Raw genomic sequence first — 27,513 nt, 5'->3', positions numbered from 1 at the left:
AGGCTGTACCCTGCCCAACCACAGGTTACTGTTGGGAGGGAAGGGTAGCACCAAGCACAGCTAAACTCACACGTGAGGGTCAGCCACATTTACCTGGTAAAACCTTGCAAAGGTACTGGGCGATACCCAGCTGGCAGCCGCTCATATGTCCGAGAGGGGAACTCCCTTAAGCAGTGCCCAGGAGGTGGCAACTCCCCTGGTGGAGTGCGCTACCACAGAGGATGGGGCTGGGCGGCCAGCTAGCTAGGCTATATGCTTGCAGGATAGTGTCTACAATCCAATGTGACAACCGTTGTTTTGAGAGAGAGTACAGGGTAAGCCTATCTCCAAAGTACACAAACAGCTGATCAGAGCGACAGATCGCCTGAGTCCGCTCCATGTACGCATTTAGGGATCTCACAGGACACAGAGCACGTACATCAACATCAATCAGCACCATTTCCCTGTTCACGTGACCTGGCGGCAGGACCTTTGGTAGGATTAGGCCGCAGAGTAACGCTTGTCTTACCCGGCCTAGATGATAACACTCATCACTTACAGATAAAGCATGGAGCTCGCCAACCCAGAAACGCTGTCTTAAGAGAGATATTTCAAGTCTATAGCGTCTAACGGTTCGAAGGGAGGTCTAACAGTACTCGACAGATTCCCTTACAAAAAAACTTTTTTCTGCCAATCGGACCATCCTGCTCTTCATCATGGAATGCTGAAATGCCAGCTGCATATATATACCTTAAGTATGGATGCAACTCTGCCAGCATCGAACAAAGACCTCAAGAACTGGAGCACAGTTTTTATACAGCAAGATTCTGGAGCAACCCCCTGCTCCCCATACCACTGGCAGAACACGGGCCACCTCGTGTCATACGTTGACGTTTACGCCAGACTGTTTACGCTGTTCAGCGGCGAAGCCCACAGCAGCAGACGGGAGGGATTCAGATGCCACAATGTGCCCTCAGCCTGTGACAATAGGTCCGGCATCTGAGGTAGTTCCCATGCTGTCCCCGCTAGGAGTGACCGTATTTTGCTGAATCAGTGGCGTCTCGTCCATCTCGGGGCAAATATTCAGTCCAGAGTCACTGGAAACAGCGGGATCGGGGGGAAGGTGTATAGCCTCTTCCTCATCGCATCTAGGCCAAGTGGCCCAGGAGGGGTTGGACATCGAGAACCAGAGGGAGCGCTGTGTGTTTCTCTCTGAGGTCAGCAGATCCACCTCCGCTTCCCCAAAGAATCCCCACATTATTCGGGGATGTGGTCACCACTCCTCTTCCGTAGGGCCTTCCCTGGACAGCATGTCCGCTACAGTGGTCAGGATCCCTGGGAGGTATACAGCTTGTAGTGGGGCCAGATTCTTATGTGGCCACAGCAGAAGGGTATGTGCCATCTGGTGGAGGCGGATGGAACCCAGATCCCCTTGGTGGTTTATGTACTCTACCACTGTAGTGCTGTCTGTCTGTACCAGCACATGTTTATCCCGCAGTTGTATGAGAAAGTTGAGCAAAGCTAGTTGGACTGCTCTCAACTCCAGCATGTTGATGTGGAGTTTGGACCAGCTGGGGCTCCATGTCCCGCTGGCCACCCTCCCTCTCAATACTGCTCCCCAGTCTCTCAAGGGGGCATTTGTTTGAACCAGTTCCCTACAATGGACTCTGCCCACATGTATCCCACCTGAAAGGAAATTCAGGGATCACCATCTTGCAAGTGCTCGTGTGCATTCCTTGGACACAGTCAGGCAACAATACCTGTGCTCCTTGGGATGTAAACCTTGAGCATTGAACCACCTTGGCAGGGGTCTCAAGTGTAGAAGGCCTAATGGGGTCAAAGAGAGGCTGCGGAGAGGAGACCTATTAGTATCTGACAATGAAGAACAGTCATCTTCTGGTCTTGTACAAAAGGATTGAGGTGATCTACAATTTTCTGGACTCTCTCTCTTTGGTGAGGGAGCCCTCAATAGAAATGAGTTGATCAGCATGCCCATGAACATCAAAGTTTGTGTGGGGACCAGGTGGCTTTTTTGCATGTTCAACCTGAGGCCTAGCTCTGAGATGTGCCTCAGGAGAGGTTGTGTCTGCTGCTGCCTGTTCACGTGACTGAGCGCAGATTAGCCAGTCGTTTAGGTAATTTAGTACTATCATCCCTTGTGATGTTATGGGTGCTAGAGTGGCATCCATGCATTTTGTGAATGTTCTTGGTGCCAGGGAGAGGCCGAAAGGTAACACTTGATACTCGTACACTATGCCGCTGAATGCAAAGCGCAGTAACTTCCTGTGAGCCGGGTGAATGAGAACGTGGAAGTAGGCATCTTTTATGTCGACAGCCCACTGGCCTGGGATGATAGGCTGTAGGATGCGGGACGGAGATAGCATCTTGAAGGGGAGGGTTTTCAAGCACCGGTCGAAAGGCCTCAAGTCCAGGATGGGGTGAAAGCCGCCATCCCACTTGGGGACTAGGAAATATTCTCCATATAACCCACTGTGCTGTTCTGATAGTTTGAGTTGTCTGATTGCATTCTTCTCCAGAAGGGAGGCAATCTCCAGTTGGAGAGCTTCTCAGGGGGTCAGTTGTTGTAGTTCACCAAACCCCTCTGAAACTGGAGTTTGTACCCCTGTAGTATGGTATCCAGCACCCAAGGGGACTCCACAAGCTCCTCCCACTTTGCCCGATGGCCGTGGGAGAAGTGGTCGATGCTGGGGCCACACCCATCAGGATGAGTGAGGTGGCCCGTCCATCTTCGGAGCAGAGTTATGCCGCTGCCTGTGCTGGTGTTGGCGCCACTGCTGACCAAGAGCATGTTGACGTGGCTGATCAGGGCGTGGCTGGTTTGGGGGTGGGCTCAAGCGGCCTTTCAAGGCAGGGGAGAGCTGAGGTCTAGACTGAATGGTCTCTGGGTAGGGTAACGCGGTGCAGAGGGACCCATGAAAGACTGCAGGGTTTCTCTGTGCTTCTGCAGCTTCTCCGTTTGGTCCAAAATGGCATCCACACCAGGATCAAAAACTTGGCCTGGGGAGATGGGGAGCTCCATAAACATTTTCTTCAAGGAGGCTGACATCTTTGTCTGTGAGAGCCAACAATAGATGAGATGACAGTACGCAGGGCTTTTCCATTAGCACGTGACATCTCAGCGTTTAAGAGGGAGCGGAGTGTGGACACCTGAGTCATTTCAACCGTCAGCTCAGGGCCACCATCGGTGGACAGGCAAGCTATCAGACTGTGTAGGTATGCCTGCAGCAGAGTGGTTTCATTCATGAGGTGAGCCACCATTGCCAAGGTCATGAAGGTGTGATCGTCAGCAGCCCAATGAGCTCCCGGAGGACAGTGGGGAGACCTACTAATGATATCCCTGTCTGGGAGGACCGAGTTCACCTAAGCCCAAGTTTGACGCAGTTCATTAAAGAACTTGGGGCACTGAGGAATGTACACTCTGCCCGGGCTGCTGTTAGGGTCTAGATTAATATCCAGAGCTTTCAGAACCCTAGAGAGGAGCTCCTGCATATCAGATGATGAACAGGGCGCTTCACTCTGAGCCCTCTCTGAGCCGTGGTTCGATGACCCAGAACCGGCCTCAGAGGTCTCTCTATCTAGGTCATTACAAGCTAGGTTGGAGATAACATCAGGATCCTGTCTTAAGTCTTCAACTTGCATTATTATGCACCATAGTGGTATTTTTGCATTTTCGTGCTGGGAGAGTTCAACAAATTACGTAATTGGTTGATTGAGCCTGCTGTCTGTTCTATAAATGAACGGAGTCATGTTTTGTAGCAATTAGTGTGGCCTTTGTGTTTCACCGATTGCAAGATCACGCTAGCAGGAAGTAGATATGGTTGGCATTGTTCAGTAGAGCCATTGGACTTGTCTCAATGATGTTCCCATCTGTCACAACATTGCAGGATATCTAGGTTGACATTTTTTCCTTGCCTTTGTGAAGACTACTGCCTGACTGGAGCTCTATTATTTTATCCAATTGTGTTCCCACCCTCTAAGGCAAGCTTTTCAAAACGGGGTACTAGTTTCTACAGGTTCATGGGAGCTATGTTACCGTGCACTGTCTATCCGAGATGGCTAGAGAAATAATTACAAACAATGACTGCTTCTGATGATTCCTCTTTCCAAGAAGAGCTGGATGAACCAGTTTTTATAACCAGTTATTATGCTGTTAGTATATAGTATATTCCTTGTTTTTGTATTTTTTTAAAGCTTCTGCATTGCCTTTGTCTAAAGTATACTACAATTCCAAGGGTGCATTTAATCTCCAATGATGCAATGCTCCGCCTAGTTAGCTTAGCTGGCTAGTGGTGCACGACTCCAGGAAAACATGGATGCGCACACACATACACCAGTGGAGGCTCCTCAGAGAAGGAAGGGGAGGACCATCCTCCTCAGTGAAATTTAATAAAAATAAAAATAGTGAAACACTAAAAAAAGTTATCCTTTTTAGATAAAACTTTACTAAATATATTCACATGTCACCAAATAATTGATTAAAACACTGTTTTGCAATGAAGGTCTAAAGTAACTTCAACACTCTCTGTGGTAGCATCATGGTGTAGCCGGAGGACAGCTAGCTTCTGTCCTCCTCTGGGTACATTGACTTCAATACAAAACCTAGGAGGCTCATAGGCCTCACTCCTTCCATAGACCTACATGGTAATTATGACCACTTCCGGAGGACGACCTCCAACCAATCAAAGCTTTTGCAGTATGAACTGACATGTTGTTCATCCAAATCATAGGATTAGGATCATGAACCTAGTGTATTGGGGTTGTGCTGCAAAGCATTATGGCGGTGTTCTTTATTATTTTAATTCATTTTTTCATTTTGTATTTTGTGTATTTGTTTTTATATCATACAAAATTATCAAAAACGTACATCACTACATCAAAAATGTCTTACAAAACAAAACACAGGTATAAACAAGAAAATACTAAATACATATAAACTATAAAAGGAAACGTCTTCTCACTGTCAACTGTGTTAATTTTCAGCAAACTCAACATGTGTAAATATTTGTATAAACATAACAAGATTCAACAACTGAGACATAAATTGAACAAGTTCCACAGACATGTGACTAACAGAAATTGAATAATGTGTCCCTGAACAAATGGAGGGGGTTAAAATCAAAAATAACAGTCAGTATCTTGTGTGGCCACCAGCTGTATTAAGTACTGCAGTACATCTCCTCCTCATGGACTGCACCAGATTTGCCAGAGATGTTACCCCACTCTTCCACCAAGGCACCTGCAAGTTCCTGGACATTTCTGTGGGGAATGGCCCTAGCCCTCACCTTCCGATCCAACAGGTCCCAGACGTGCTCAATGGGATTGAGATCCGGGCTCTTCGCTGGCCATGGCAGAACACTGACATTCCTGTCTTGCAGGAAATCAAGCACAGAACGAGCAGTATGGCTGGTGGCATTGTCAGGATGAGCTTGCAGGAAGGGTACCACATGAAGGAGGAGGATGTCTTCCCTGTAACGCACTGCATTGAGATTGCCTGTAATGACAACAAGCTCAGTCCGATGATGCTGTGACACTCCGCCCCAGACCATGATGGACCCTCTACCTACAAATCGATCCCGCTCCAGAGTACAGGCCTCGGCGTAACGCTCATTCCTTTGACGATAAACGCGAATCCGACCATCACCCCTGGTGAGACAACTGCGACTCGTCAGTGAAGAGCACTTTTTGGCAGTCCTGTCTGGTCTAGCAACGGTGGGTTTGTGCCCATAGGCGACATTGTTACCGCTGATGTCTGGTGAGGACCTGCCTTACTACAGGCCTACAAGCCCTCAGTCCAGCCTCTCTCAGCCTATTGCGGACAGTCTGAGCACTGATGGAGGGATTGTGTGTTCCTGGTGTAACTCGGGCAGTTGTTGTTGCCATTCTGTACCTGTCCCGCAGGTGTGATGTTCGGATGTACCAATCCTGTGCAGGTGTTGTTACACGTGGTCTGCCACTGTGAGGACGCTCAGCTGTCCGTCCTGTCGTCCTGTAGCGCTGTCTTAGGCGTCTCACAGTACGGACATTGCAATTTATTGCCCTGGCCACATCTGCAGTCCTCATGCCTCATTGCAGCATGCCTGAGGCACATTCACGCAGATGAGCAGGGACCCTGGGCATCTTTCTTTTGGTGTTTTTCCAGAGTCAGTAGAAAGGCCTCTTTAGTGTCATAAGTTTTCATAACTGTGACCTTACTTGCCTACCGTCTGTAAGCTGTTAGTGTCTTAACGACCGTTCCACATGTGCATGTTCATTAATTGTTTAYGGTTCATYGAACAAGCATGGGAAACAGTGTTTAAACCCTTTACAATGAAGATCTGTGAAGTTATTTGGATTTTTACAAATGATCTTTGAAAGACAGGGTCCTGAAAAAGGGCTGAGTTTACATGAATATTACTACGCCAAATAAATGATTGGAGACAGGCGCAGGAATACGCAATAGGGGGTTTTAATACTCCACCCAAAAATACAACATGCCATGAAAGGCACAGGGAGAAGCCCAAAACAAACACGTATACAAAAACACAGGGATGTAACCCAAACAAAAGAGCAAGGTTAAACCTCTAATAAATACACGGGACGAGACCCGAAATAACAAGTGCACAATACACACAGCACGAAAGCTGAAACCACAAAGCACAGGTACTCACAAGACCAACGGACATGGGAACAATAACCAGCCAGACAATGGTGAACAGAAGGCACATATACACAATTACTAATCTGGGGGGGAATGGGAACCAGGTGTGCGTAATGAGACAGTTAAGTGACGCCTAGAGGCCGGTAACGTAGAACTCCGGAACTGGCACACAGAATGAGCAGCATTACCGGGGGAATCCGTAAACCCCCCCCCCCCCCAAGGACAACACCGGCCTCGAGGACGACCACAGGGAAGGTGTGCTGGTCGGTCAGGGCCAATTGCAGATGCCGAAGTTGTGGTGGCGTTTGGATGGGCCAGTTGCAGTGCTGACAGCTACAGGGACATAAACACACAAAATGCTGCTTGGAGACAAGTGTCCACGATGGTAGGATTGCCAGGTCAGGTTAGTGAGCTTGTGCTAGATTAGTTAGCTAGTTAACCTAGCCAATGAGGTGTGTGTGAATAATTAGTAATATAAATGATGCTAGTTACTACCCCTGATAACTTGCCCAAATAATCATGTTTGAAAGAGTGTGAGTGTGTATGTTAGATAAATAGTAATAGAAATGGTAGATACTACTGTACCCCTGATAATTTGGTAAGATAACTGTGTGTGTGTGTGTGTGTGTGTGTACAGTAGCTATCTAAAAACTATAGTTATGCTAGGTGATGATTTGGCTTATCATGTTCATGTCTATGTAGAAGAAGACTGTAAGAGGAAGTGGAGAGGACTCCACAAAGAGAAGAAGAGGTCCCGGGTCAGCAGCTTCAGGCCAGCAGCCTTGGTGCTTCTGCCACATTCTTTTCTGGATCCATTTATTGTGCCTAGGGCAACGAGTGGCAATTTTACAGCCAGACCATTTACGTCATCCACAAGTGTGGGTGCCACCCGGTGCATCAAGACCGTCTACGTCATTTACAAGTGAGACCACCACCGGTGCAGCGAGACCCTCTACAACATCTACATCATCCACGAGTATGACCACCACCGGTGCAGCCATGGAAGATGATGAAATGGAGGAAGCACCTCTGGATCTAGGACCACCTGAGATTATTATGAACCTCACGGAAGTGACCACTGAGGACCTCGTTGAACAGGATGTGGCCGTGGAGACAAACGAGGAGAGAAACGAAGAGGAACAACGTCACACCAGGCGCCATCGGCCAGATCCACTCAACTAATTTCAGCAGAGGCTCCTCCAAGCCGTCGAGATTAATGAGGCAAATGTATAGCTGTTATTTTTGGGTTAGAAAATATCCGTAAACAGTTTACGGTCTAAATAATTGCCTGTCATATTCATCTTTTGATCTGAAATGCAAATTCCATGAGTAAACAGCAAGAATTACCAATTTTACCACACTGTTCCAATATTTACACAAGTACACTATACAAGCAGTATTTAGTTAACACCATAGAAGGTGAGATTTGTTATATTATGTAATGCTTGTGTTTTTCTCTTCCCTTCCAGAGATGGAGTCAATTTAGCCAACCAGCACACAGAAAGGACAGGAAGAGGAGAGTTGTCTGGTTGTTATTTTGACCTTCTCCTTCAATGGGTTTTGTGCGGCAGGTGTCAAGGAAATGAGGAATCAAGGAAATGCAACAGATTTTCCAGCTGTCTTTATGCCGCTTACTATGTCCTGGTTAGTAAATTCTCAATACTTAGGATAGCATTCATTATTAGTTGTACATAGATTACATGAAAATTGGCTGAATTGAAACTGACACACCGATGAATTCTGTTGCACTTGTTCTTTTACAAGACTAAAGGTGAAATGTGGGTTTATCTGTATTGTGGCTACACATTCACTTTTAGTTTTTTCAGACGCACCTCTCCTCCACTCCTCTCTGTATCTCAGATCTCCAGTGCCCTGCCCTCTCTCTCTTTATGGCCATGTCTGAAGTTCCCCTACTACGTTTAGGCTTTATGAGTAGTCCCTGTATCTGTCTGCAGTTGTGCCAAAAATACATGCTCTTGTTGTTCTCTTACAGATTACATACACACACACACACACCTTTTTCAATAGTTTTTATTGTTTGTAACATTTTTACAACACACATACCTGTCAAATTTCAGCCAGAAGAGGACTGGCCACCCCTCATAGCCTGGTTCCTCTCTAGGTTTCTCCCTAGGTTTTGGCCTTTCTAGGGAGTTTTTCCTAGCCACCGTGCTTCTACACCTGCATTGCTTGCTGTTTGGGGTTTTAGGCTGGGTGTCTGTACAGCACTTCGAGATATTAGCTAATGTACGAAGGGCTATATAAAATAAACTTGATTTGATTTGATGTTCTTTCCTGTACTTGAATACTTATTAATTATAACGTTTTCATAGTCAGTTGTTTAATATCTCATTTAGACTTAATCTGCTTATTTCTTCCCTACACCTTTGCAGATCTAAGACAAGATGAAAGTAAAAACACATTCTCTTCCTAATTGTTTTTCCCCCCACCTGCATTTTGTCAGACCAGTGAAGATGGTGGTAAACTGTACTATTTGTATGGACCCTACGTTACCCTTTCCCCATTGTTATCATACTAACTGTACGTCGTATAACCTTAGAGGTCCTGCTCACCTGATGTACCATGCCAGGTGTGTATAATACTAATGTTAATGGGAGAGGGAAGGGGTTATTAAGGTGTGGTCTTTACCCCCAAATTTCACTTAAATATAACTTCCAAATGAAGAGAGACAAGGAGACAAAATAATCTGGGGGGAAAAAATGCTATTTTATGAACAATGGAGGATGGTTTTTAAAATAACCTTGGTGTTAGGGGGCTCTTAAAAGAGCTGTTTCACTCCACGGCATACTGCCATGGGACTTCACCTGCTGGCGATGAGAAGTTAGGTGGTCAGCTTCTCCCTCACCTGGAGTGTCTGTCTGGGGGCGTTGTTGGCACCTGCTCTGGTGACATCCGGAAGGGGACCATTTGGCGTGCCCGTCTTCATCCGGAGCAGCTACTGGAATGACCTCTGCAGGTAGTTATAGAGAACACATGTGGCCTTCACGCAGGCATCGACATTTGAGGAGCTGAGACCAAGTACTCTCCGATACATTCTCCACCGGGCTGCCAGAATCCCAAAGGCGAATTCAAAAACGAACCTTGCCCGGAATAAGGATTTTAATCCAACATTGGGAAAAGTTATAGTCCTATTGAACATTCTGTAAAAGTACATCTCATGTCACATAGAGACTTTTAGCTAGCTAGGTTGCACAAGAAATATATCTAATATCAATTACGGTATCAAAGGCTTTAATAATTCACTAGAATTGAGCTTACCGGAGACAAATTGCCAGGCGTTCAACTGGGCTAATGGATTCCCGGTAGTTGGTATCCATCCAGGCAATCCTGGCTCCAACCATCTGGAGCAGGTGATCGAACTCGCTTTGGTACAGACGAAAGTAACTTCCAAATTCCTCTCGAAATTGTCGAAGCTCTTGAATGAGATGGTGGAACTCCCCTGCATGCTTTCGGGACTTCAACCATCTCTGGACCCACACAGACCTGTGCTTTCAGGACTTCAACCATCTCTGGACCCACACAGACCTGCGCTTTCAGCGGGGCTGGTCCCAGCCCAACAGCGCGATCAAAACCATTTCCTCAACGTTGGTCACATTGTTGAAAGAGCCTACTCTCTGCTATCTTGACCATTTATTATTGCATTTCCCTCCAAAAAAGTATGTTATAAGCGCTCACAATACATTTTTAGATGTCTTCGAATAAATAATATGCAAATTGGCAAATAAATGAATAAAATTTAAAGAAATTATGCAATCAAACTAATTATGTAATTCCAATTTTTTTTTACTGGACATGTGTGCAACAAAAATTCAACATTCACAATTTGCTACTTTCAGTCAAATCTAAGAGTACAATTTGATGCATACGTTCAATTTATAGAACGTATGCACCACACAGAACGCACTGCAACTGCCTCTCCAACGCAATGCTGCAAGGCAAACGCAGCATTCCATTGGAAATGAATGTACTTCTGGTGTACCAAAACGCAATGACACAGTCGGTGTGTTCAAAGCATTACAGGCTGACTATACCGCTGACTATACCGCAAAAATAAATTTAGAAATCTATATCATTCAATTATTGCACCCACACTGCTCGCGCCGCCAACGAGCATCTGCGTTGCCAAGGACTAAAATAGAAGTCAGTTCTATTTCTGATGCAGATGGCACGCCAAGTCCTGCCTCTCCCATCGCCTCATTGGTTTATAGAAGCAGGTACCCACGTGCCATCTCATCATTGGTTATACCCACGATGAACAGGTCAGTGGCAGTAATGCACCTAATTTATGAAAGCTGCCAATCGCAATATAAAGTCAAGAGAAGAAAAGGCCTGGAAGGAAATAACCAAAAATGGTGAACAGAGGGCACTAAATATACAATTACTATTCGGGGGGAATGGGAACCAGGTGTGCGTAATGAGACAGTTCAGTGACGCTTAGAAACCGGTGACTAGAACTCCAGAACTGGTGCACGGAATGAGAAGTAGTACCGGGGAAATCAGTGACAGCTTGCAGAGGTAATTGCACGTTATGATGCTTTACTTGATGAACATATGGAACTTTCTACTGTCTTTTCTGGGATGTCGAAAAGAATTCCGAATTATTTGATAGCTTCCATCCCATCATCCATCAAAAGTTAGATTAAAGAGAGGTTTACGCAGCGCAGCGCTGAAGTAGGCTTTCCTCCGGTATTTATTTAGCAAAGATGATAACACAATCACTCCGGACAGAAACAAGCAAAAACTCATTGCATAAATGTTGCAGCAGCCTAGGCTACACCTAAACGTTAGAGATCTGACATGCTATATGGTATGAAAACGAGACCATTTTTCAGTCTGATCAACTGTAGGCTACTAATAAGAGCATACGCATACAGCCTATGTGCACTGTCCGTTTGGTCAGGGTAACTAATTGGTAACGTTATGTATTTATAGTCCATTTGTGTGTCCGGAGAAAATGTGATTGTGATCCAATTTGGTTTATATTCAAAATTGGGCTGTCTATTCGTTTAATCCAAAATTTAAAAAAGAATAGGGTTTCGGAATAAACACCGAAAATAAAGTCAGAGGTTAACACGGGCTTTTTTTAATATACGTTTTGTTCTGAGATAAGAGATCAGTTAACATGACCGTTATGAATTAAGAAGCCTTTATGGGATTTGTTTTTTAGTACTACATAAATTCTTCAAAATTCACAAAAAGTGAAGTTAGCTGATGATTATCAGATAGAACACAACATATAAGATCTGCTAAACCTTATTTTCAGCGTTAATCCATGGGCTTTGTCCAACGAACGATGGCGGAGTTAGTACCTACTAAAAAGACACCTTTACTATTTCTTTCTATTTGGAAAGTGCACAATGCAACCGATGCCAGAGCTGCGACCTCGACAGTGACGGTGGAAGTGGTTTTCCGAATGGAATCATGTGAGTTTGAGCCTTGAACAACAGAAAAATATTGTAGCAAGCCAACTATAAATATCATACTATAGGTTTTTGAGCGTCTATTTAAAAATGTTATTTGAAGACAACCAGAGCAACATATAGCAGGGAGTTCCAATATGATCAGAAATCTATAGACAGGTTATATTAAATAACTGAAAATGACTGTCCATAATTTACTTTATTAGTTATCTCAGGGATTCTACTTAAACGTCACAGAGAAGCAATTTCTGGTTTTGCTCATGACTAAACAGTCAATAAATATGAAAACTACACTAAAACTGTGTAGGACATCACTAAATAAGTCATAATAACAACCCAAATGTTAAGTGGCGAAGTTGCCCTTCAAAGGTCCAAAGCAGCCATTTTATCTCAAGATCAAATCATTTATATTTCTCAAACACATCTTAATAAGAACTACTCAAGTACTATGATTGTTTTCAATTAAAATGGTAAAAAAATAAACAAATTGCTTCTTATTAACAAAGCAATTTCTCAAGCAAGAATTTTGGTAGCTGTGTCTGGGAGTGGTCTGAGTGGAGAGAGAACTAAAAACGAGCTGTTATTGGCAGAGGTTTGGAACTCTTTCTTAGTGATGTCAGCAGGCAGGCCAAAACTCCATCCCACCAAAACAGGCTGAATTTCAGGCAGTCTATTCAAACAGCTCTTACATTAAAAGGGCATTATCATTTTCACAGTATTATTCCAACCCCATAGTGTGGAAATACACTGAGTATATAAAACATTAAACACCTACTCTTTCCATGACAGACTGACCAGGTGAAAGCTATGATCCCTTAATGATGTCACTTACTCCACTTCAATCAGTGAGATGAAGGGGAGACAGGCTAAAAAAAAAGATTTTTAAGCCTTGAGACATGGATTGTGTATGTATGCCATTCAGCGGGTGAAGGGGCAAGACAAAATATTGAAAATGCCTTTGAACGAAGTATGGTAGTAGGTGCCAGGTGCACTGGTTTGTGTCAAGAACTGCAACACTGCTGGGTTTTTCCACACTCAACAGTTTCCCGTGTGTATCAAGAATGGTCACCACCCAAAGGACATCTAGCCAGTTTGAGAACTGTGGGAAGCATTGGAGTAAACATGGGCCCGCAACCCTGTGGGACGCTTTTGACACCTTGTAGAGCATGCCCTGACAAATTCAGGCTGTTCTGAGGGCAAAAGGGGGGCATAAAACTCAATATTAGGAAGGTGTTCCTAATGTGTGGTATATATAAAACACAAGCAAATCACATTGACAACACCGGGCCTTTTAAAGGGTACCTTAGTGAAGTGTTATCATGCATGGTATGGCGGACTAACTATGCCCATGTCAAGGTATTCCAATAACCAGTTACACAATAATAAATGACAGCATGGTGTTGTTCCAAACCTTTATTGCAGCCCTCGAACAGAACATTTAGAGCACGTGTCAAACTCATTCCACGGGGGGCCCGAGTGTCTGCAGGTTTTCGCTCCTCCCTTGTACTCGATTGATGAATTAAGGTCACTCATTAGTAAAGAACTTCCCTGGGTGTCTAGGTCTTCATTGAAAGGAAAAAAACGAAAACCCGCAGACACTAGGTCCCTCATGGAATGAGTTCGACACCCCTGATTTATAGAAACTGTGACAGCCGTCCAACCCTGCATACAGAATGCATTTTCACAATAATTTAAAAACCTGTTAGCCTATACAGCTGGATACTATGTTTACCTCTATGTATAACATGTTTGTGTGTAAACYCCTGTTCATATGTGAACTGCAATAAAAACACTGAGATTGTAGTGATGTTTTCGGGTTACTGCTTGTTGTGGAATGTCTTTCACTTGGAGTACAGTCCATTCTGAGCAGCAGAGCCTCAACTGTCACATATGGCTTTGAAAAAAGTGAAGCACTTTCTTTAACATTTTCATAATTAAAAAGGTCTGATCCTAAAAAGTGTATTTTTATTTAAAAATCTAGAACAGATCTATCTTGTAAAGTTTTGTATAATGTAAAATTAACACCACGTTAAAAATTCACATTGACTTCAAAAGTGTTAGGGAATAGAAAAAGACCCACTAGTGTTATAGAAAAAATACAAAATAAGTCCTAAGAACTAGATTGCAACCACATGTTTTCGTGTACGTCGAAACAAACCGTTATTTGGTTTCCTCAGAGAAGATTTGCATTGCAGCATTCCCTACAGTCCATCACCTTATCACCATTATATCATCCGGCAGGCCCCTTATTACCACAATGTACAGAAAACTTCTACAATTGAAAAATTTCTAACAAAAACGCACTCATCTGAATTCACAGGAACATTACAGCGTTGGAGGAAAACAAACTAAGCACAGACTGAGTTTCCTTGACAAAATTAAATCATTTTTCTTTTTCTTCACCAAAGCATGAGCTAGCATCATCCTTGTAGTAAAAACAAACCATGACAACATTAACGACAACATCAATATTAAATACTAGCAAAAGTCGAGTTAGATGTCGCTAGGACAGAGTGAGCAGGTTACACTGTCACGTTCCCTTCTAGATGTACAACAGCGTTTGTCTTTGAACAGTTGGTTGGGGGGGGTGCACTGAAACACATGCAGAGGGACAATAAGTGGTCCGAGTGTCTGCTAAATCAGCAACAATCACAGACATTCAAAAACCTTTGTTCCAAATGAAGCACTTACCCTGGGCTTGAGCCAGTTATTATACAAGTGAAAGTGGAACTGAGAAAGGGAACAAAAGTTTATGAACATTACTGACGCACTTTTATTTTTTTATTCTTTTTAGTTTAAGTGTACTGAATGATGAATTTCCTGTTGGACCATGTGTGTGCGTGTGCGGAGCAGATCTATTGGAGGACCTGGGACACTACACAGCAGCCTGTTTTACCAGGAGACTGGGTTGGGTCAGACCATTAACCCATAACAGCTACACCCACACTGAGCTGCACCTAAGGGTTACTACCATACTCTGAGACATGCCCTTCCTTCGTCTCCAGGTAAAAATCTGTTTTTCCCAGAACAAATGGCATATGCCAACATTTCTCCCATTTGGAGAGTTTACATCCAACCCAAACACAGTAAAAAAAAAGAAGACCACAAAACAAAAGAAATAAAATAGTTTAAAAAATGGACACAAGCCTGACTTGGGGATAACTCATTGTGTTCCATTAGATGTTCACTATTCTGGCTAGAGGTATGAGTAAGTCAAAAACACTTTCAGTATTAAAGAAGTAACAGTGAGAGCGAGGTACTAGGAGTTGGAACAAACAAAACTGAAATGAGTCTCAAACGCATCTTAATGAGAACTGCGGCTCATAAGACTGTTTTATAGACATACAGTCTATAAAATGCACACACGCAAACATACACTATATATACAAAAGTATGTGAACACATTTCAGCCACAGCCTTTGCTGGCAGGTTAATACAATCGAGCACACAGCCATCCATAAACAAACATTGGAAGTAGAATGGCTTTACTGAACAGCTCAGTGACTTTAAATGTGGCACCGTCCGTCATAGGATGCCACTTTTCCAACAAGTCAGTTTGTCAAATTTCTGCCCTGCTAGAGCTGCTCCAGTCAACTGTAAGTGCCGTCAGCACAAGAACTGTTCGTCAGGAGCTTCATGAAATGGGTTTCCATGGCCGAGCAGCCGCACACAAGCCTAAGATCACCATACGCAATGACAAGCATTGGCTGGAGTGGTGTAAAGCACGCTGCCATTGGACTCTGGAGCAGTGGAAACGCGTTCTCTGGAGTGATGAATCACGCTTCACCATCTGGTAGTCCAAAGGATGAATCTGGGTTTGGTGGATGCCAGGAGAACTCTACCTGCCCCAATGCATAGTGCCAACTGTGAAGTTTGGTGGAGGAATAATGGTCTGGGGCTGTTTTTATTGGTTCGGGCTAGGCTCCTTAGTTCAAGTGAAGGGAAATCTTAATGCTACAGCATACAATGAAATTCCAGCAGATTCTGTGCTTTAACTTTGTGACAGCAGTTTGGGGAAGGCCCTTTCCTGTTTCAGCATGACAATGCCCCCGTGCACAAAGCAAGGTCCATATAGAAATGGTTTGTCACGATCAGTGTGGAACAACTTGACTAGCCTTTACAGAGCCCTGACCTCAACCCCATCGAACACCTATGGGATGAATTGGAACACCGACTGCGAGCCAGGCCTAATCGCCCAACATCAGTGCTCAACCTCACAAAAGTTATTGTGGCTGAATGGAAGAAAGTCCCCGCAGCAATGTTCCAACATCTAGTAGAAAAGCCTTCCCAGAAGAGTGAAGTGGAGGCTGTTATAGCAGCAAAGGGGAGACCAACTCTATATTAATGCCCATGATTTTGGAATGATATGTTCGACGAGCAGGTGTTCACATACTTTTGGTCATGTAGTGTACATCTATACACATTCTCAGTCATACACGTATGGAAGCTCACACACTCAACCCTACATCACCAGACTCGTCTGTTCACCTGTCAGCATAACTTTGCCCTAGATATGCAACATCTTGACGTGTAGACTCAATACATACTGGTAATACAAAACTGCAGCTTTGCATCTTCACATTTAACCAAAAAACTGAACTCGGCTCAGACGTGAAGTTCTTTGACTAGCAACATGTACCTCTGCTTGCTATTCACAGGAAATGGGAAACAACCTACATTCCATTAGCGAAAAGCTACCCTCACATTATCTACCTACATCTGTAAGAGAAATTCATTGATACTTGTCATTATAAGAAAAGAAAAAAATATATATATACAGTGGGGAGAACAAGTATTTGATACACTGCCGATTTTGCAGGTTTTCCTACTTACAAAGCATGTAGAGGTCTGTAATTGTTATCATAGGTACACTTCAACTGTGAGAGACGGAATCTAAAACAAAAATCCAGAAAATCACATTGTATGATTTTTAAGTAATTCATTTGCATTTTATTGCATGACATAAGTATTTGATCACCTACCAACCAGTAAGAATCCCGGCTCTCACAGACCTGTTAGTTTTTCTTTAAGAAGCCCTCCTGTTCTCCACTCATTACCTGTATTAACTGCACCTGTTTGAACTCGTTACCTGTATAAAAGACACCTGTCCACACACTCAATCAAACAGACTCCAACCTCTCCACAATGGCCAAGGCCAGAGAGCTGTGTAAGGACATCAGGGATAAAATTGTAGACCTGCACAAGGCTGGGATGGGCTACAGGACAATAGGCAAGCAGCTTGGTGAGAAGGCAACAACTGTTGGCGGAATTATTAGAAAATGGAAGAAGTTCAAGATGACGGTCAATCACCCTCGGTCTGGGGCTCCATGCAAGATCTCACCTCGTGGGGCATCAATGATCATGAGGAAGGTGAGGGATCAGCCCAGAACTACACGGCAGGACCTGGTCAATGACCCGAAGAGAGCTGGGACCACAGTCTCAAAGAAAACCATTAGTAACACACTACGCCGTCATGGATTAAAATCCTGCAGCGCACGCAAGGTCCCCCTGCTCAAGCCAGCGCATGTCCAGGCCCRTCTGAAGTTTGCCAATGACCATCTGGATGATCCAGAGGAGGAATGGGAGAARGTCATGTGGTCTGWTGAGACAAAAATAGAGCTTTTTGGTCTAAACTYCACTCGCCGTGTTTGGAGGAAGAAGAAGGATGASTACAACCCCAAGAWCACCATCCCAACCGTGAAGCATGGAGGTGGAAACATCATTCTTTTGGGATGCTTTTCTGCAAAGGGGACAGGACGACTGCACCGTATTGAGGGGAGGATGGATGGGGCCATGTATCGCGAGATCTTGTAAGAGCATTGAAGATGGGTCGTGGCTGTGTCTTCCAGCATGACGATGACCCAAAACACACAGCCAGGGCAACTAAGGAGTGGCTCCGTAAGAAGCATCTCAAGGTCCTGGAGTGGCCTAGCCAGTCTCCAGACCTGAACCCAATAGAAAATCTTTGGAGGGAGCTGAAAGTCCGTATTCCCCAGCGACAGCCCCAAAACCTGAAGGATCTGGAGAAGGTCTGTATGGAGGAGTGGGCCAAAATCCCTGCTGCAGTGTTTGCAAACCTGGTCAAGAACTACAGGAAACGTATGATCTCTGTAATTGCAAACAAAGGTTTCTGTACCAAATATTAAGTTCTGCTTTTATGATGTATCAAATACTTATGTCATGCAATAAAATGCAAATTAATTACTTATAAATCATACAATGTGATTTTCTGGAATTTTTGTTTAGATTCCGTCTCTCACAGTTGAAGTGTACCTATGATAACAATTACAGACCTCTACATGCTTTATAAGTAGGAAAACCTGCAAAATCGGCAGTGTACCAAATACTTGTTCTCCCCACTGTATATAGGGTAAATTTAAAAAATCTAACAAGTTCTGGAAGTGAGATTTTACACTAAAGAAAGAAAAACAAGATTCTGAGTGTGCGAGTGAGAAATAGGAGACAGTGATGAATGCCGTTATGGCGCTTTTCATTCTCTGGAGGGAAAGCGCGGCTGCACGCGCTCAGTGGGATGCGATGTTGGCTGGTCCTCAATCAGTCTTACCGCGCTGAGACTGCAGGCTCTACGTTTCTATGGAAAGAAGATACTGACCTCACTAAGTGACAGTGATGGAATAAAAAATCAGTTACCATTCAATTTAATTCATAATACAATTACATCTGGTAGAGAAAACATTTTGACAACATAACACTTGTTATGTTGTCAATATGTTGTCACACGATTGATACATCATAATAAAGAATTCACGGCACAATCTAACAGACAAAAACAGGATGGAGGCCCTCTATTTCAGTTGTAGTCACATCACAAGTCATCTAACAAAAATCCTCAAACAATATCAAGATATGGTAAGTCGCTCTGGATAAGAGCGTCTGCTAAATTACTTAAATGTAATGTAAATGTAATGCATGGAATGACTAGTTGACTAGTTAGTAGACTCCTGCGAGAGCCATTTTATAAGCTGTGTTTCATAAACCAGCCTCAAGGGGGAGGTATAGCCTACACTACAAATAGCTTCACTGGCCTTCATTACTCACCACAAGGGAGAGTTAAGTCTACCTACCTTGATAGGATTAATCCACAGACTACATGTGGCCTAACATATTAGAGCACACGCTACCTACTAATCACGTGTGTCCTCACTGGCATGGGCTTCAACGTCAGGAATATGTTATTGTACGACATACAAAGAAAGACTGCCTGTTTTTGTCTGCTGTGGATACATGCCCAAAGGTCAGCTTCACTGAGAAAGCTGGGATTCTTAGATGGCATGAAACCATACTGCTGGTTAATAGCCAAAGTGCAAACTATCTATTAAACAATGATTATGGACTAATCACAGTAGGCATGCATTCAGCTGTGAAATGTAGATTCTATGAAATGATGATTCTAAACTTGTTGAATGTCTGATTCTAAACGTCTTGCTGTACAATCATACAATAGAGTAAAAATGAACGAGAAGATGCAATTGCGTTTTGACAAGTTTTTAAATTAAAGTTTACCTGTTGGCTCATCTTCCATCTGTTCTTCTGCCTGGGAAAGCTCTTCTGTTGAAACGAAACAAGCCAAAGTTAGAATAAAAATGAAAACAAATGCTTCAACACACATGCTTTCAGAGAACAGGGTCAATGACCACCATGAAAGCGTATGCAGAAGAGCTGTTCATAGTAATAACATTGGACCGGAGTTAAAATAATCTTATCACCAACCTATCAACTCCTCTAGCTCATCTACTTCAGCTTCTTCCTCTGCAACAGAAAACCAACATTTGCAGTTAGTTCAAACGGAGAGAGAGAGGAGGCACTGAAGAATGACATCTGAATATTCTTGCCCTCAACTGAGTGGAGGTATAGGTACATAAAATCACACTCAACACGTACCTGCAAACTCTTCCTGAAGACCTTCCTTCTGTTGAGTTTCTTCTGACTCAGCTTCTGATTCTGCTTCTTCTGTTTGTTCTGAATCTTCTGCTGCTGCGTCTTCTACCAGCTCTTCTGTGGAGCAAAGGAACAAGTTGTATTAGAACACTATTTTTCAAAAGAGAATGAATGACAGCCTCACATTGAGAATTGACGAACTCATCCACAAAATGAGCAGACAGACTTAAGTTTCAAGTTTTATTAGTCGTATGTACGGGATATGTATGGTATACATCACATATGTCAGAGTCAAGGCCCGCGGGCCACATCCGGCCCGCGAGAAGGTTTTTTACGGCCCCTGGGATGATCTTGATTTATTATTAGAACCGGCCCGCAGACCGCAGCAAGCCGGCAGCCCGCAGATCTTTTACACGCACCAATACTACATTTCCCACAATGCAACGGTGACGCACCGAGCAGTAGGCTGCTTCATTCGAAATTTTTGGCACAGCAGGTCGTGCACGCATCACAGTAAAATTAACTTTAGATACCCATGCTCAAAAATGCAAAAAACGAAGGTGGACCACTGGAGACCGGGCGGTTTCAAAAACAAGGTTGCGGAGTCGGAGTATATGTTACACGGAGGGTTAGCTGGAAAACCTGTGTGTCTTCCTGGTGTGGAGAAAGTTGTGGCGTGTGACTGAAGAGTATTATAGTATCTGGAGGACGGGACAGGTGATGAAACGAGGGACAGGTGACGAGGCATGTCGGTGGGAGCGGTACAAAAACGAAGGAATATGGACATGGAACAAGAGCTTGAAAAAGCAGAGGAAATTAAGAACGCAGGCCTGCAAAGTCCTGGACAGGCTCTGTCTCAAAACAAAGCCCAGAATCACAAGGCCAGGCTGCGTCAAGGCGCAGTTTTTTATTGTTGGCAGAAGAGATCCGCATAAATATCAGCCCGGCCATTTACGGAGGGGGATTTCATCAAAACTGCATGATTAAAGTTTGTGACGAATGGTTTGCCCAGAAAAAGGCAACTCTTTAAAATGTGAGTCTGAGCAAGAAACACCATGCCCGAGAGAGTAGACCAGTTGTCCATCAATCTAAAAGAGCAGCTTGTAAAAAGGGGAAAAGATTTTCATTGCATATTCCTCATGGCTGTGGATGAGAAGCCACCGACATTTCTGACATTTGCGCCAGTTGTCATTTTCATCCGCGGAGTGGCTCCAGCCTAAGCGTGCAGAGGAGTTTTTGCTTTACGTCCTAATGCATGCACAACTTACGGGGCATGATTATGTATGAAGAGGTGCAAATGGTGTAGATGAGATGGAGCTGCCTTGGGAAAAAACTCGTGGGTTTGACCAACCGACGGAGCACCTGGCGATGGTGGACACAGAGGGACTGGTGGCGAAGATGACGGAAAAGATGAAGAGGAAAACGCGACCAGGTGAGCTGACAGCTTATATTGTATCATACACCGAGAAGAGCGTTTTGCGGTAAAGCCTTGAAAATGGAGCAAGGTGTAATGAGGCATCATCACGCGCACAGTTAACTTGTATTCCAGAGCCAAAAGTTTGAAGTCACCGCCATTCACAAGGCATTTCTGACGGAGTTAGAAATCGGAGCATGGTGATTTGCCTTATCACACAGAGTGCGATGCTAAGCCAGGGAAGTGGCTCAAAGATTTTCGAGCTTCGTGAGGAGATTGTCTGTTCTTGGACAGCAAAGGGAAAGACACAACACAACTCCGAGACGAAAATGTTTCTGTGTGAAATGGCTTTTCTGTGTGACATTACGAGTCATCTGAATGCAATGAACTTGCAGCTGCAGGGTCGGGATCATGTCATCTCTGATATGTACAGTACAGTGAAGGCATTTAAAACCAAACTGACTCTGTGGGAGACGCAGATGCGAAAGAAAATTTGAGCCACTTTCCCAGCTGCCAGACCATGAAAGAGAGCTCTCTACCAGTGCGTTCCCGAGCGCACAGTTGGCTGATAAAATAGGTATGCTTGCCGCTGACTTTCGACGCCGATTTGCTGACTTTGAAAGCACAAAAAAGCAGGTTGGAACTGCCCGGTAACCCATTTGCTGTTGACGTGGAAACTCACCACCAAACCTCCAAATGGAGTTGATTGACCTCCAATGCAATGATGCACTGAGGGCAAAATATGCGGCAGTGGGTGCTGCGGAGTTCGCCCGTTTCCTCCCCGACACATGCCCCAGCTGCGCATCCAGGCTGCTCAAACGTTGTCTATGTTTGGCAGCACATACCTGTGTGAACAACTGTTTTCTTTGATGAAACCTGAACAAAACATACAACAGAAGTCGACTTACTGCTGAACACCTCCACTCAATCTGAGGATTTCCTCAGCTCAGAGCCTTACCCCGAACATTGATGAACTTGTGAAAGAGATGGGACAACCACACCAAGTATCACCCTCAACCTCAAACAAGTGAACATTACTGTGCAATCACATATTTAGAGTTTTTACTCAGTTTCAAGTTTTAAAAAGTTAAAGTTTAATATTGTTTTTCACTGCATGTTACTTCTCCTTAAACAAAGTGGTTGTTTTTGATTATTAATAGATTTTTTGCACTTTTATTTATTGTATTTCAATCCAATTATATTTTAAAAAATATTTCAATGATTAGGTGGATGAATAGAAAATCTGCTTCTATTGTTGTGATTCTGGTGTTTGTTTTTATTAAGTACAATATGAGAAACAGCCAGCTTTCACTGCTATGATAAGTGCGAAAATATAGGCTAGACTGACGGTATGGTGCCTATGTGAATAACCCGGTCTTCTTTCCATTGTTAATGTTCATGTTATGGGGATTTTTATTAAAGGAAATTGTCTTTTGTGTTTGTTGAAAATTAAAGATTACTGACAGAGCCATAAGAAAATATTGCTTTATTTATCCTGATTCATATTGGGAATATATTTGTTAGGTTTTCAGTAGGCGTTCAATTAGGGTTCACTAGACTATATGCGTCATTAAAAAATTTTCACATGAACATTCGAACAGTCGGCCCTCGGGTGTAAGCTAAATTTTTATTGGCCTCCGTTCATTTGACTTGACACCCCTGGTATACATCATCGCACTACCGGCATAATGCTATACCCCATATAGACACTGGCGTCTTCACATTTCTTCGCACAACCTCAGTGCTGACAACCAATAGTGAGCAATATAGATAATAAGAAATGAGACTACAGATACATATTACACTCCATTTGGGTGAGCGTTTTGTGGTGAGATCTTGTGCCACAGCAACACAAAAAGCAGAGTAGCGGAACAGACAAAGAACTGAGAATTTAACAGTCGAGTGCACAGCCTATGCGCTACTCAAACCTGTCTCTCCAATGAGTTCTGATCGAGGAAAATCAGCGACAACTTACGCCCGGACCTCTCTACATAATGCTAGGCTACCTTCTTCGTCGAGGAATAAAAGAATAATTTGCTGTACCATACGAGCAACAGTGTCTATGACAACTCAGCTTTTAAGTCACACTGCAACTTGGTTGTCGTCACAACTGTGCTCGTCTTTAGAAGAGAACCTCTGACGTGGAAGACTATACACAGCGACTCGCTTCATCTTTCAGTGCCAGATATCATGCGCGCGAGGGCCTCTGAGAGGGAAGATGTCTTTCAATTGACGCTCTGACCACACAATTATTCTGCCTACCCCTGGACTAAAAAACATTTCTCGCTTACTTTTCGCGGAATATTTTCCTTCACCCACGTACGCTCCAGTTGTTGCTGGTTTTCATACATTCCCTCCAGCTCTTCCACTCCTGTCCTTACCCCAATCATCAGCCATCCTCACAGACCTAGGTTGGAGTGCGCCACGACCCTCTTCTAAACTGCCCTGCGAGCTGCGAAGGAAGCCTCTTTTCCATTCTGCCGGAGTTCAGCAGCCTCATTCTTATCTACCGGTCGGTTGAAGCCACTTATCCGCTCCACACAAACAAGACAAAACAATCCTCATTTCTCTTCCACACACATAAACATTTCGTATACTCTAAGTGCTCGTAGTGGTCCAATCTTTCCTCTTCTCGAGGCGACCTCGTCTCTCACTTAGAACACATCAGAGTAGCTGCGCCTCCTCACGCTCAACCGCTTCTAATGCCTGTGGGAAGAACGGCAATATCCTAATCAAATCTCTTTGAGAAGCACCGCAGTCCTCTTGGCACTGCAACCCTCCACTCCTCCTCCATAGCGGGTGCGGAGTCTTATCACCTCGCAAATCACCATGCTCTCTCCGTTAATGCGGCGTACCTCAAACCCTTGTCGGGCGGACCTGCACATCATAACCCTCTTCTGAACTTCAGAGCGGTGGTCTGGCTCCCTCCTTGACGGGTATTCTAGAGACGCTTTGGGGCCGGGCGCTGGCGGCGTGCCGTTCCACATTCACTCTGTAAGGCATGTAACCTCGCGTCCTGGCCGCTCGATTGCTATACATGCTCATTACGGAGTGCGTCCTATGTCCAAGGCCCTCCTCTAGCTCCCCGTGCACAACGCTCCTGCGTGTTATGATACACACTGATATCAGAGCGCTGTCAGCTCTAGCCGTGTCTCGGGCCCCTCCTTCTCTCTTTTCCATCTTTCCCGGTTATCTTCGCCAATCCCACGTCTCGCTCACTGCTTGTCCAGCATCATCCCACCTGCCTCTGCTCTCGCCTCGACTGGGGTCCGTCCTCTCTCCTGTGCGTTTCCAGCATATCTGGGGCACGGACTTCTCTCTTCTCTCCTCCTCGAGGCCTGCGTCCAGCTCAGTTCACGCCATCCTCTCATCCCTACCTCCGAGTACAAATCATGCCCGTGTAGCTGGTCGCTCCTACCTCCGTCCTACGGCTGAGGACGTGAAGCGCCCTACAAAACTCCTTCCCTCCTGTGCTTGACATCGCGTTAGCTGGAGTGCGTCTTCTCCCTCGCTCCGTGGGATCTGGAAGCGGACACTTTCGCTCACAACCTGTTCCTCGGCTGGGCGGCCCTCCACATCTTCCATCGAGCATGAGTGGGTGCCGTGCCTCCCCGCTCCTCCTCACACTCAGCGCAATGGGAGAGGCTATGCCCATCTCCTACCTCTTCGTTTTACACAACTGACCTCGTGTGTGAGATTGCAGGACAACTGGGTGACCTCTTACCAACTACTACGTCTGCGCTACCGCGTCTCTTCCATTCCCTGCGCAGTAGAACTTCCTGTCTACGAGGACTCACTATTTCCCTAACTAAGAGTGCTTCTCTGTGCTCAAGGTCCCAACCTCCGGCTCTAACTTCTCTCCTTCCCTACCAAAAACTTTTCATCATACGCCTCACGCGTCTTCTTCTTTGCGCATTTGCGCAAAGTAACCCACCGCCCTCCTTCAACTCAGAGTCTTTAATTCAATCTATCATCCCCCCACCTCGTGCCTCGTTCTGCCCAAATAAAACTGGCCTTGACAGCAGCCTGGCCTTGTGATTTGGCTTTTTTGAACAGAGCCTTTCGAGATTTGAGGCCTCGTTTTAATTCCTCTGCCTTTTGTAGCCTTTGTTCCATGTCCATATTCTTGTTTTTGTCCGCGTGTTTCGTTTCATAATGTCGTCTCAGATATACCTTTCAGTACCGCCACACTTTCTCCACACAGAAGACACACAGGTTTTCCAGCTACCTCCCGTAACATATACTCCGACTCCCACCTTGTTTGAAACCCCGGTTCTCAGTGTCCACCTTCCGTTTTGCCATTTTTGATGGGTATCTGAAAGTTAATTTTACTGTGATGCTGACGACTGCTGTGCCAATAAATATTGAAATGAAGCAGCCTACTGCTCGGTGCGTCACCGTTGCATTGTGGGAAAATGTAGTATTGGTGCGTGTAAAAGATCTGCGGGCTGCCGGCTTGCTGCGGTCTGCGGGCCGGTTCTAATAATAAATCAAGATCATCCCAGGGCCGTAAAAAACCTTCTCGCGGGCCGGATGTGGCCCGCGGGCCTTGACTCTGACATATGTGATGTATACCATACATATCCCGTACATACGACTAATAAAACTTGAAACTTAAGTCTGTCTGCTCATTTTGTGGATGAGTTCGTCAATTCTCAATGTGAGGCTGTCATTCATTCTCTTTTGAAAAATAGTGTTCTAATACAACTTGTTCCTTTGCTCCACAGAAGAGCTGGTAGAAGACGCAGCAGCAGAAGATTCAGAACAAACAGAAAGAAGCAGAATCAGAAGCTGAGTCAGAAGAAACTCAACAGAAGGAAGGTCTTCAGGAAGAGTTTGCAGGTACGTGTTGAGTGTGATTTATGTACCTATACCTCCACTCAGTTATGGGCAAGAATATTCAGATGTCATTCTTCAGTGCTCCTCTCTCTCTCCGTTTGAACTAACTGCAAATGTTGGTTTTCTGTTGCAGAGGAAGAAGCTGAAGTAGATGAGCTAGAGGAGTTGATAGGTTGGTGATAAGATTATTTTAACTCCGGTCCAATGTTATTACTATGAACAGCTCTTCTGCATACGCTTTCATGGTGGTCATTGACCCTGTTCTCTGAAAGCATGTGTGTTGAAGCATTTGTTTTCATTTTTATTCTAACTTTGGCTTGTTCTCTTCAACAGAAGAGCTTTCCCAGGCAGAAGAACAGATGGAAGATGAGCCAACAGGTAAACTTTAATTTAAAAAACTTGTCAAAACGCAATTGCATCTTCTCGTTCATTTTTACTCTATTGTATGATTGTACAGCAAGACGTTTAGAATCAGACATTCAACAAGTTTAGAATCATCATTTCATAGAATCTACATTTCACAGCTAAATGCATGCCTACTGTGATTAGTCCATAATCAGTGTTAATAGATAGTTTGCACTTTGGCTATTAACCAGCAGTATGGTTTCATGCCATCTAAGAATCCCAGCTTTCTCAGTGAAGCTGACCTGGGCATGTATCCACAGCAGACAAAAACAGGCAGTCTCTTCTTTGTATGTCGTACAATAACATATTCCTGACGTTGAAGCCCATGCCAGTGAGGACACACGTGATAGTAGTGGTAGCGTGTGCTCTAATATGTTAGGCCACATGTAGTCTGTGGATTAATCCTATCAAGGTAGGAGACTTAACTCTCCCTTGTGGTGAGTAATGAAGGCCAGTGAAGCTATTTGTAGTGTAGGCTATACCTCCCCCTTGAGGCTGGTTTATGAAACACAGCTTATAAAATGGCTCTCGCAGGAGTCTACTAACTCAGTCAACTAGTCATCCATGCATTACATTTACATTACATTAAGTAATTTAGCAGACGCTCTTATCCAGAGCGACTTACCATATCTTGATATTGTTTGAGGATTTTTGTTAGATGACTTGTGATGTGACTACAACTGAAATAGAGGGCCTCCATCCTGTTTTTGTCTGTTAGATTGTGCGTGAATTCTTTATTATGATGTATCAATCGTGTGACAACATATTGACAACATAACAAGTGTTATGTTGTCAAAATGTTTCTCTACCAGATGTAATTGTATTATGAATTAAATTGAATGGTAACTGATTTTATTCCATCACTGTCACTTAGTGAG

The 27,513-nt window shown here is 44.3% G+C and overlaps 1 protein-coding gene and 1 long non-coding RNA gene across 10 annotated transcripts in view; one reads left to right on the top strand and one right to left on the bottom strand.

Annotated features, from left to right (window-relative positions):
* Window positions 1–18,632: 18,632 nt before the first annotated feature.
* LOC111956594 (fibrous sheath CABYR-binding protein) overlaps window positions 18,633–27,513 on the bottom strand; it is a 37,984-nt gene continuing 29,103 nt past the window's right edge. For 8 of the 9 annotated variants that reach the window (XM_070436655.1, XM_070436649.1, XM_070436654.1 and 5 more), the window contains 4 exons: window positions 19,981–20,094; window positions 19,810–19,848; window positions 19,603–19,647; window positions 18,633–18,695 (listed from right to left, as the gene is read on the bottom strand). In XM_070436655.1, coding sequence (XP_070292756.1) covers window positions 18,640–18,695; window positions 19,603–19,647; window positions 19,810–19,848; window positions 19,981–20,094 — 254 coding nt within the window. In that variant the 3' untranslated portion in view covers window positions 18,633–18,639. The remainder of the gene's footprint in view (window positions 18,696–19,602; window positions 19,648–19,809; window positions 19,849–19,980; window positions 20,095–27,513) is intronic. The other variant, XM_070436651.1, reaches the window with a different exon arrangement.
* LOC111956596 (uncharacterized) lies at window positions 26,165–26,608 on the top strand. Its single transcript, XR_002876295.2, has 3 exons — window positions 26,165–26,233; window positions 26,364–26,402; window positions 26,564–26,608. It is a non-coding gene; the product is annotated as an uncharacterized lncRNA (long non-coding RNA).

The sequence above is a fragment of the Salvelinus sp. IW2-2015 genome, linkage group LG32, assembly GCF_002910315.2.
Source record: "Salvelinus sp. IW2-2015 linkage group LG32, ASM291031v2, whole genome shotgun sequence".
NCBI classification, from domain to species: domain Eukaryota; kingdom Metazoa; phylum Chordata; class Actinopteri; order Salmoniformes; family Salmonidae; genus Salvelinus; species Salvelinus sp. IW2-2015.
Note: the sequence above shows the minus strand (reverse complement) of the source record. Positions and strands in the feature narration are given on the sequence as shown.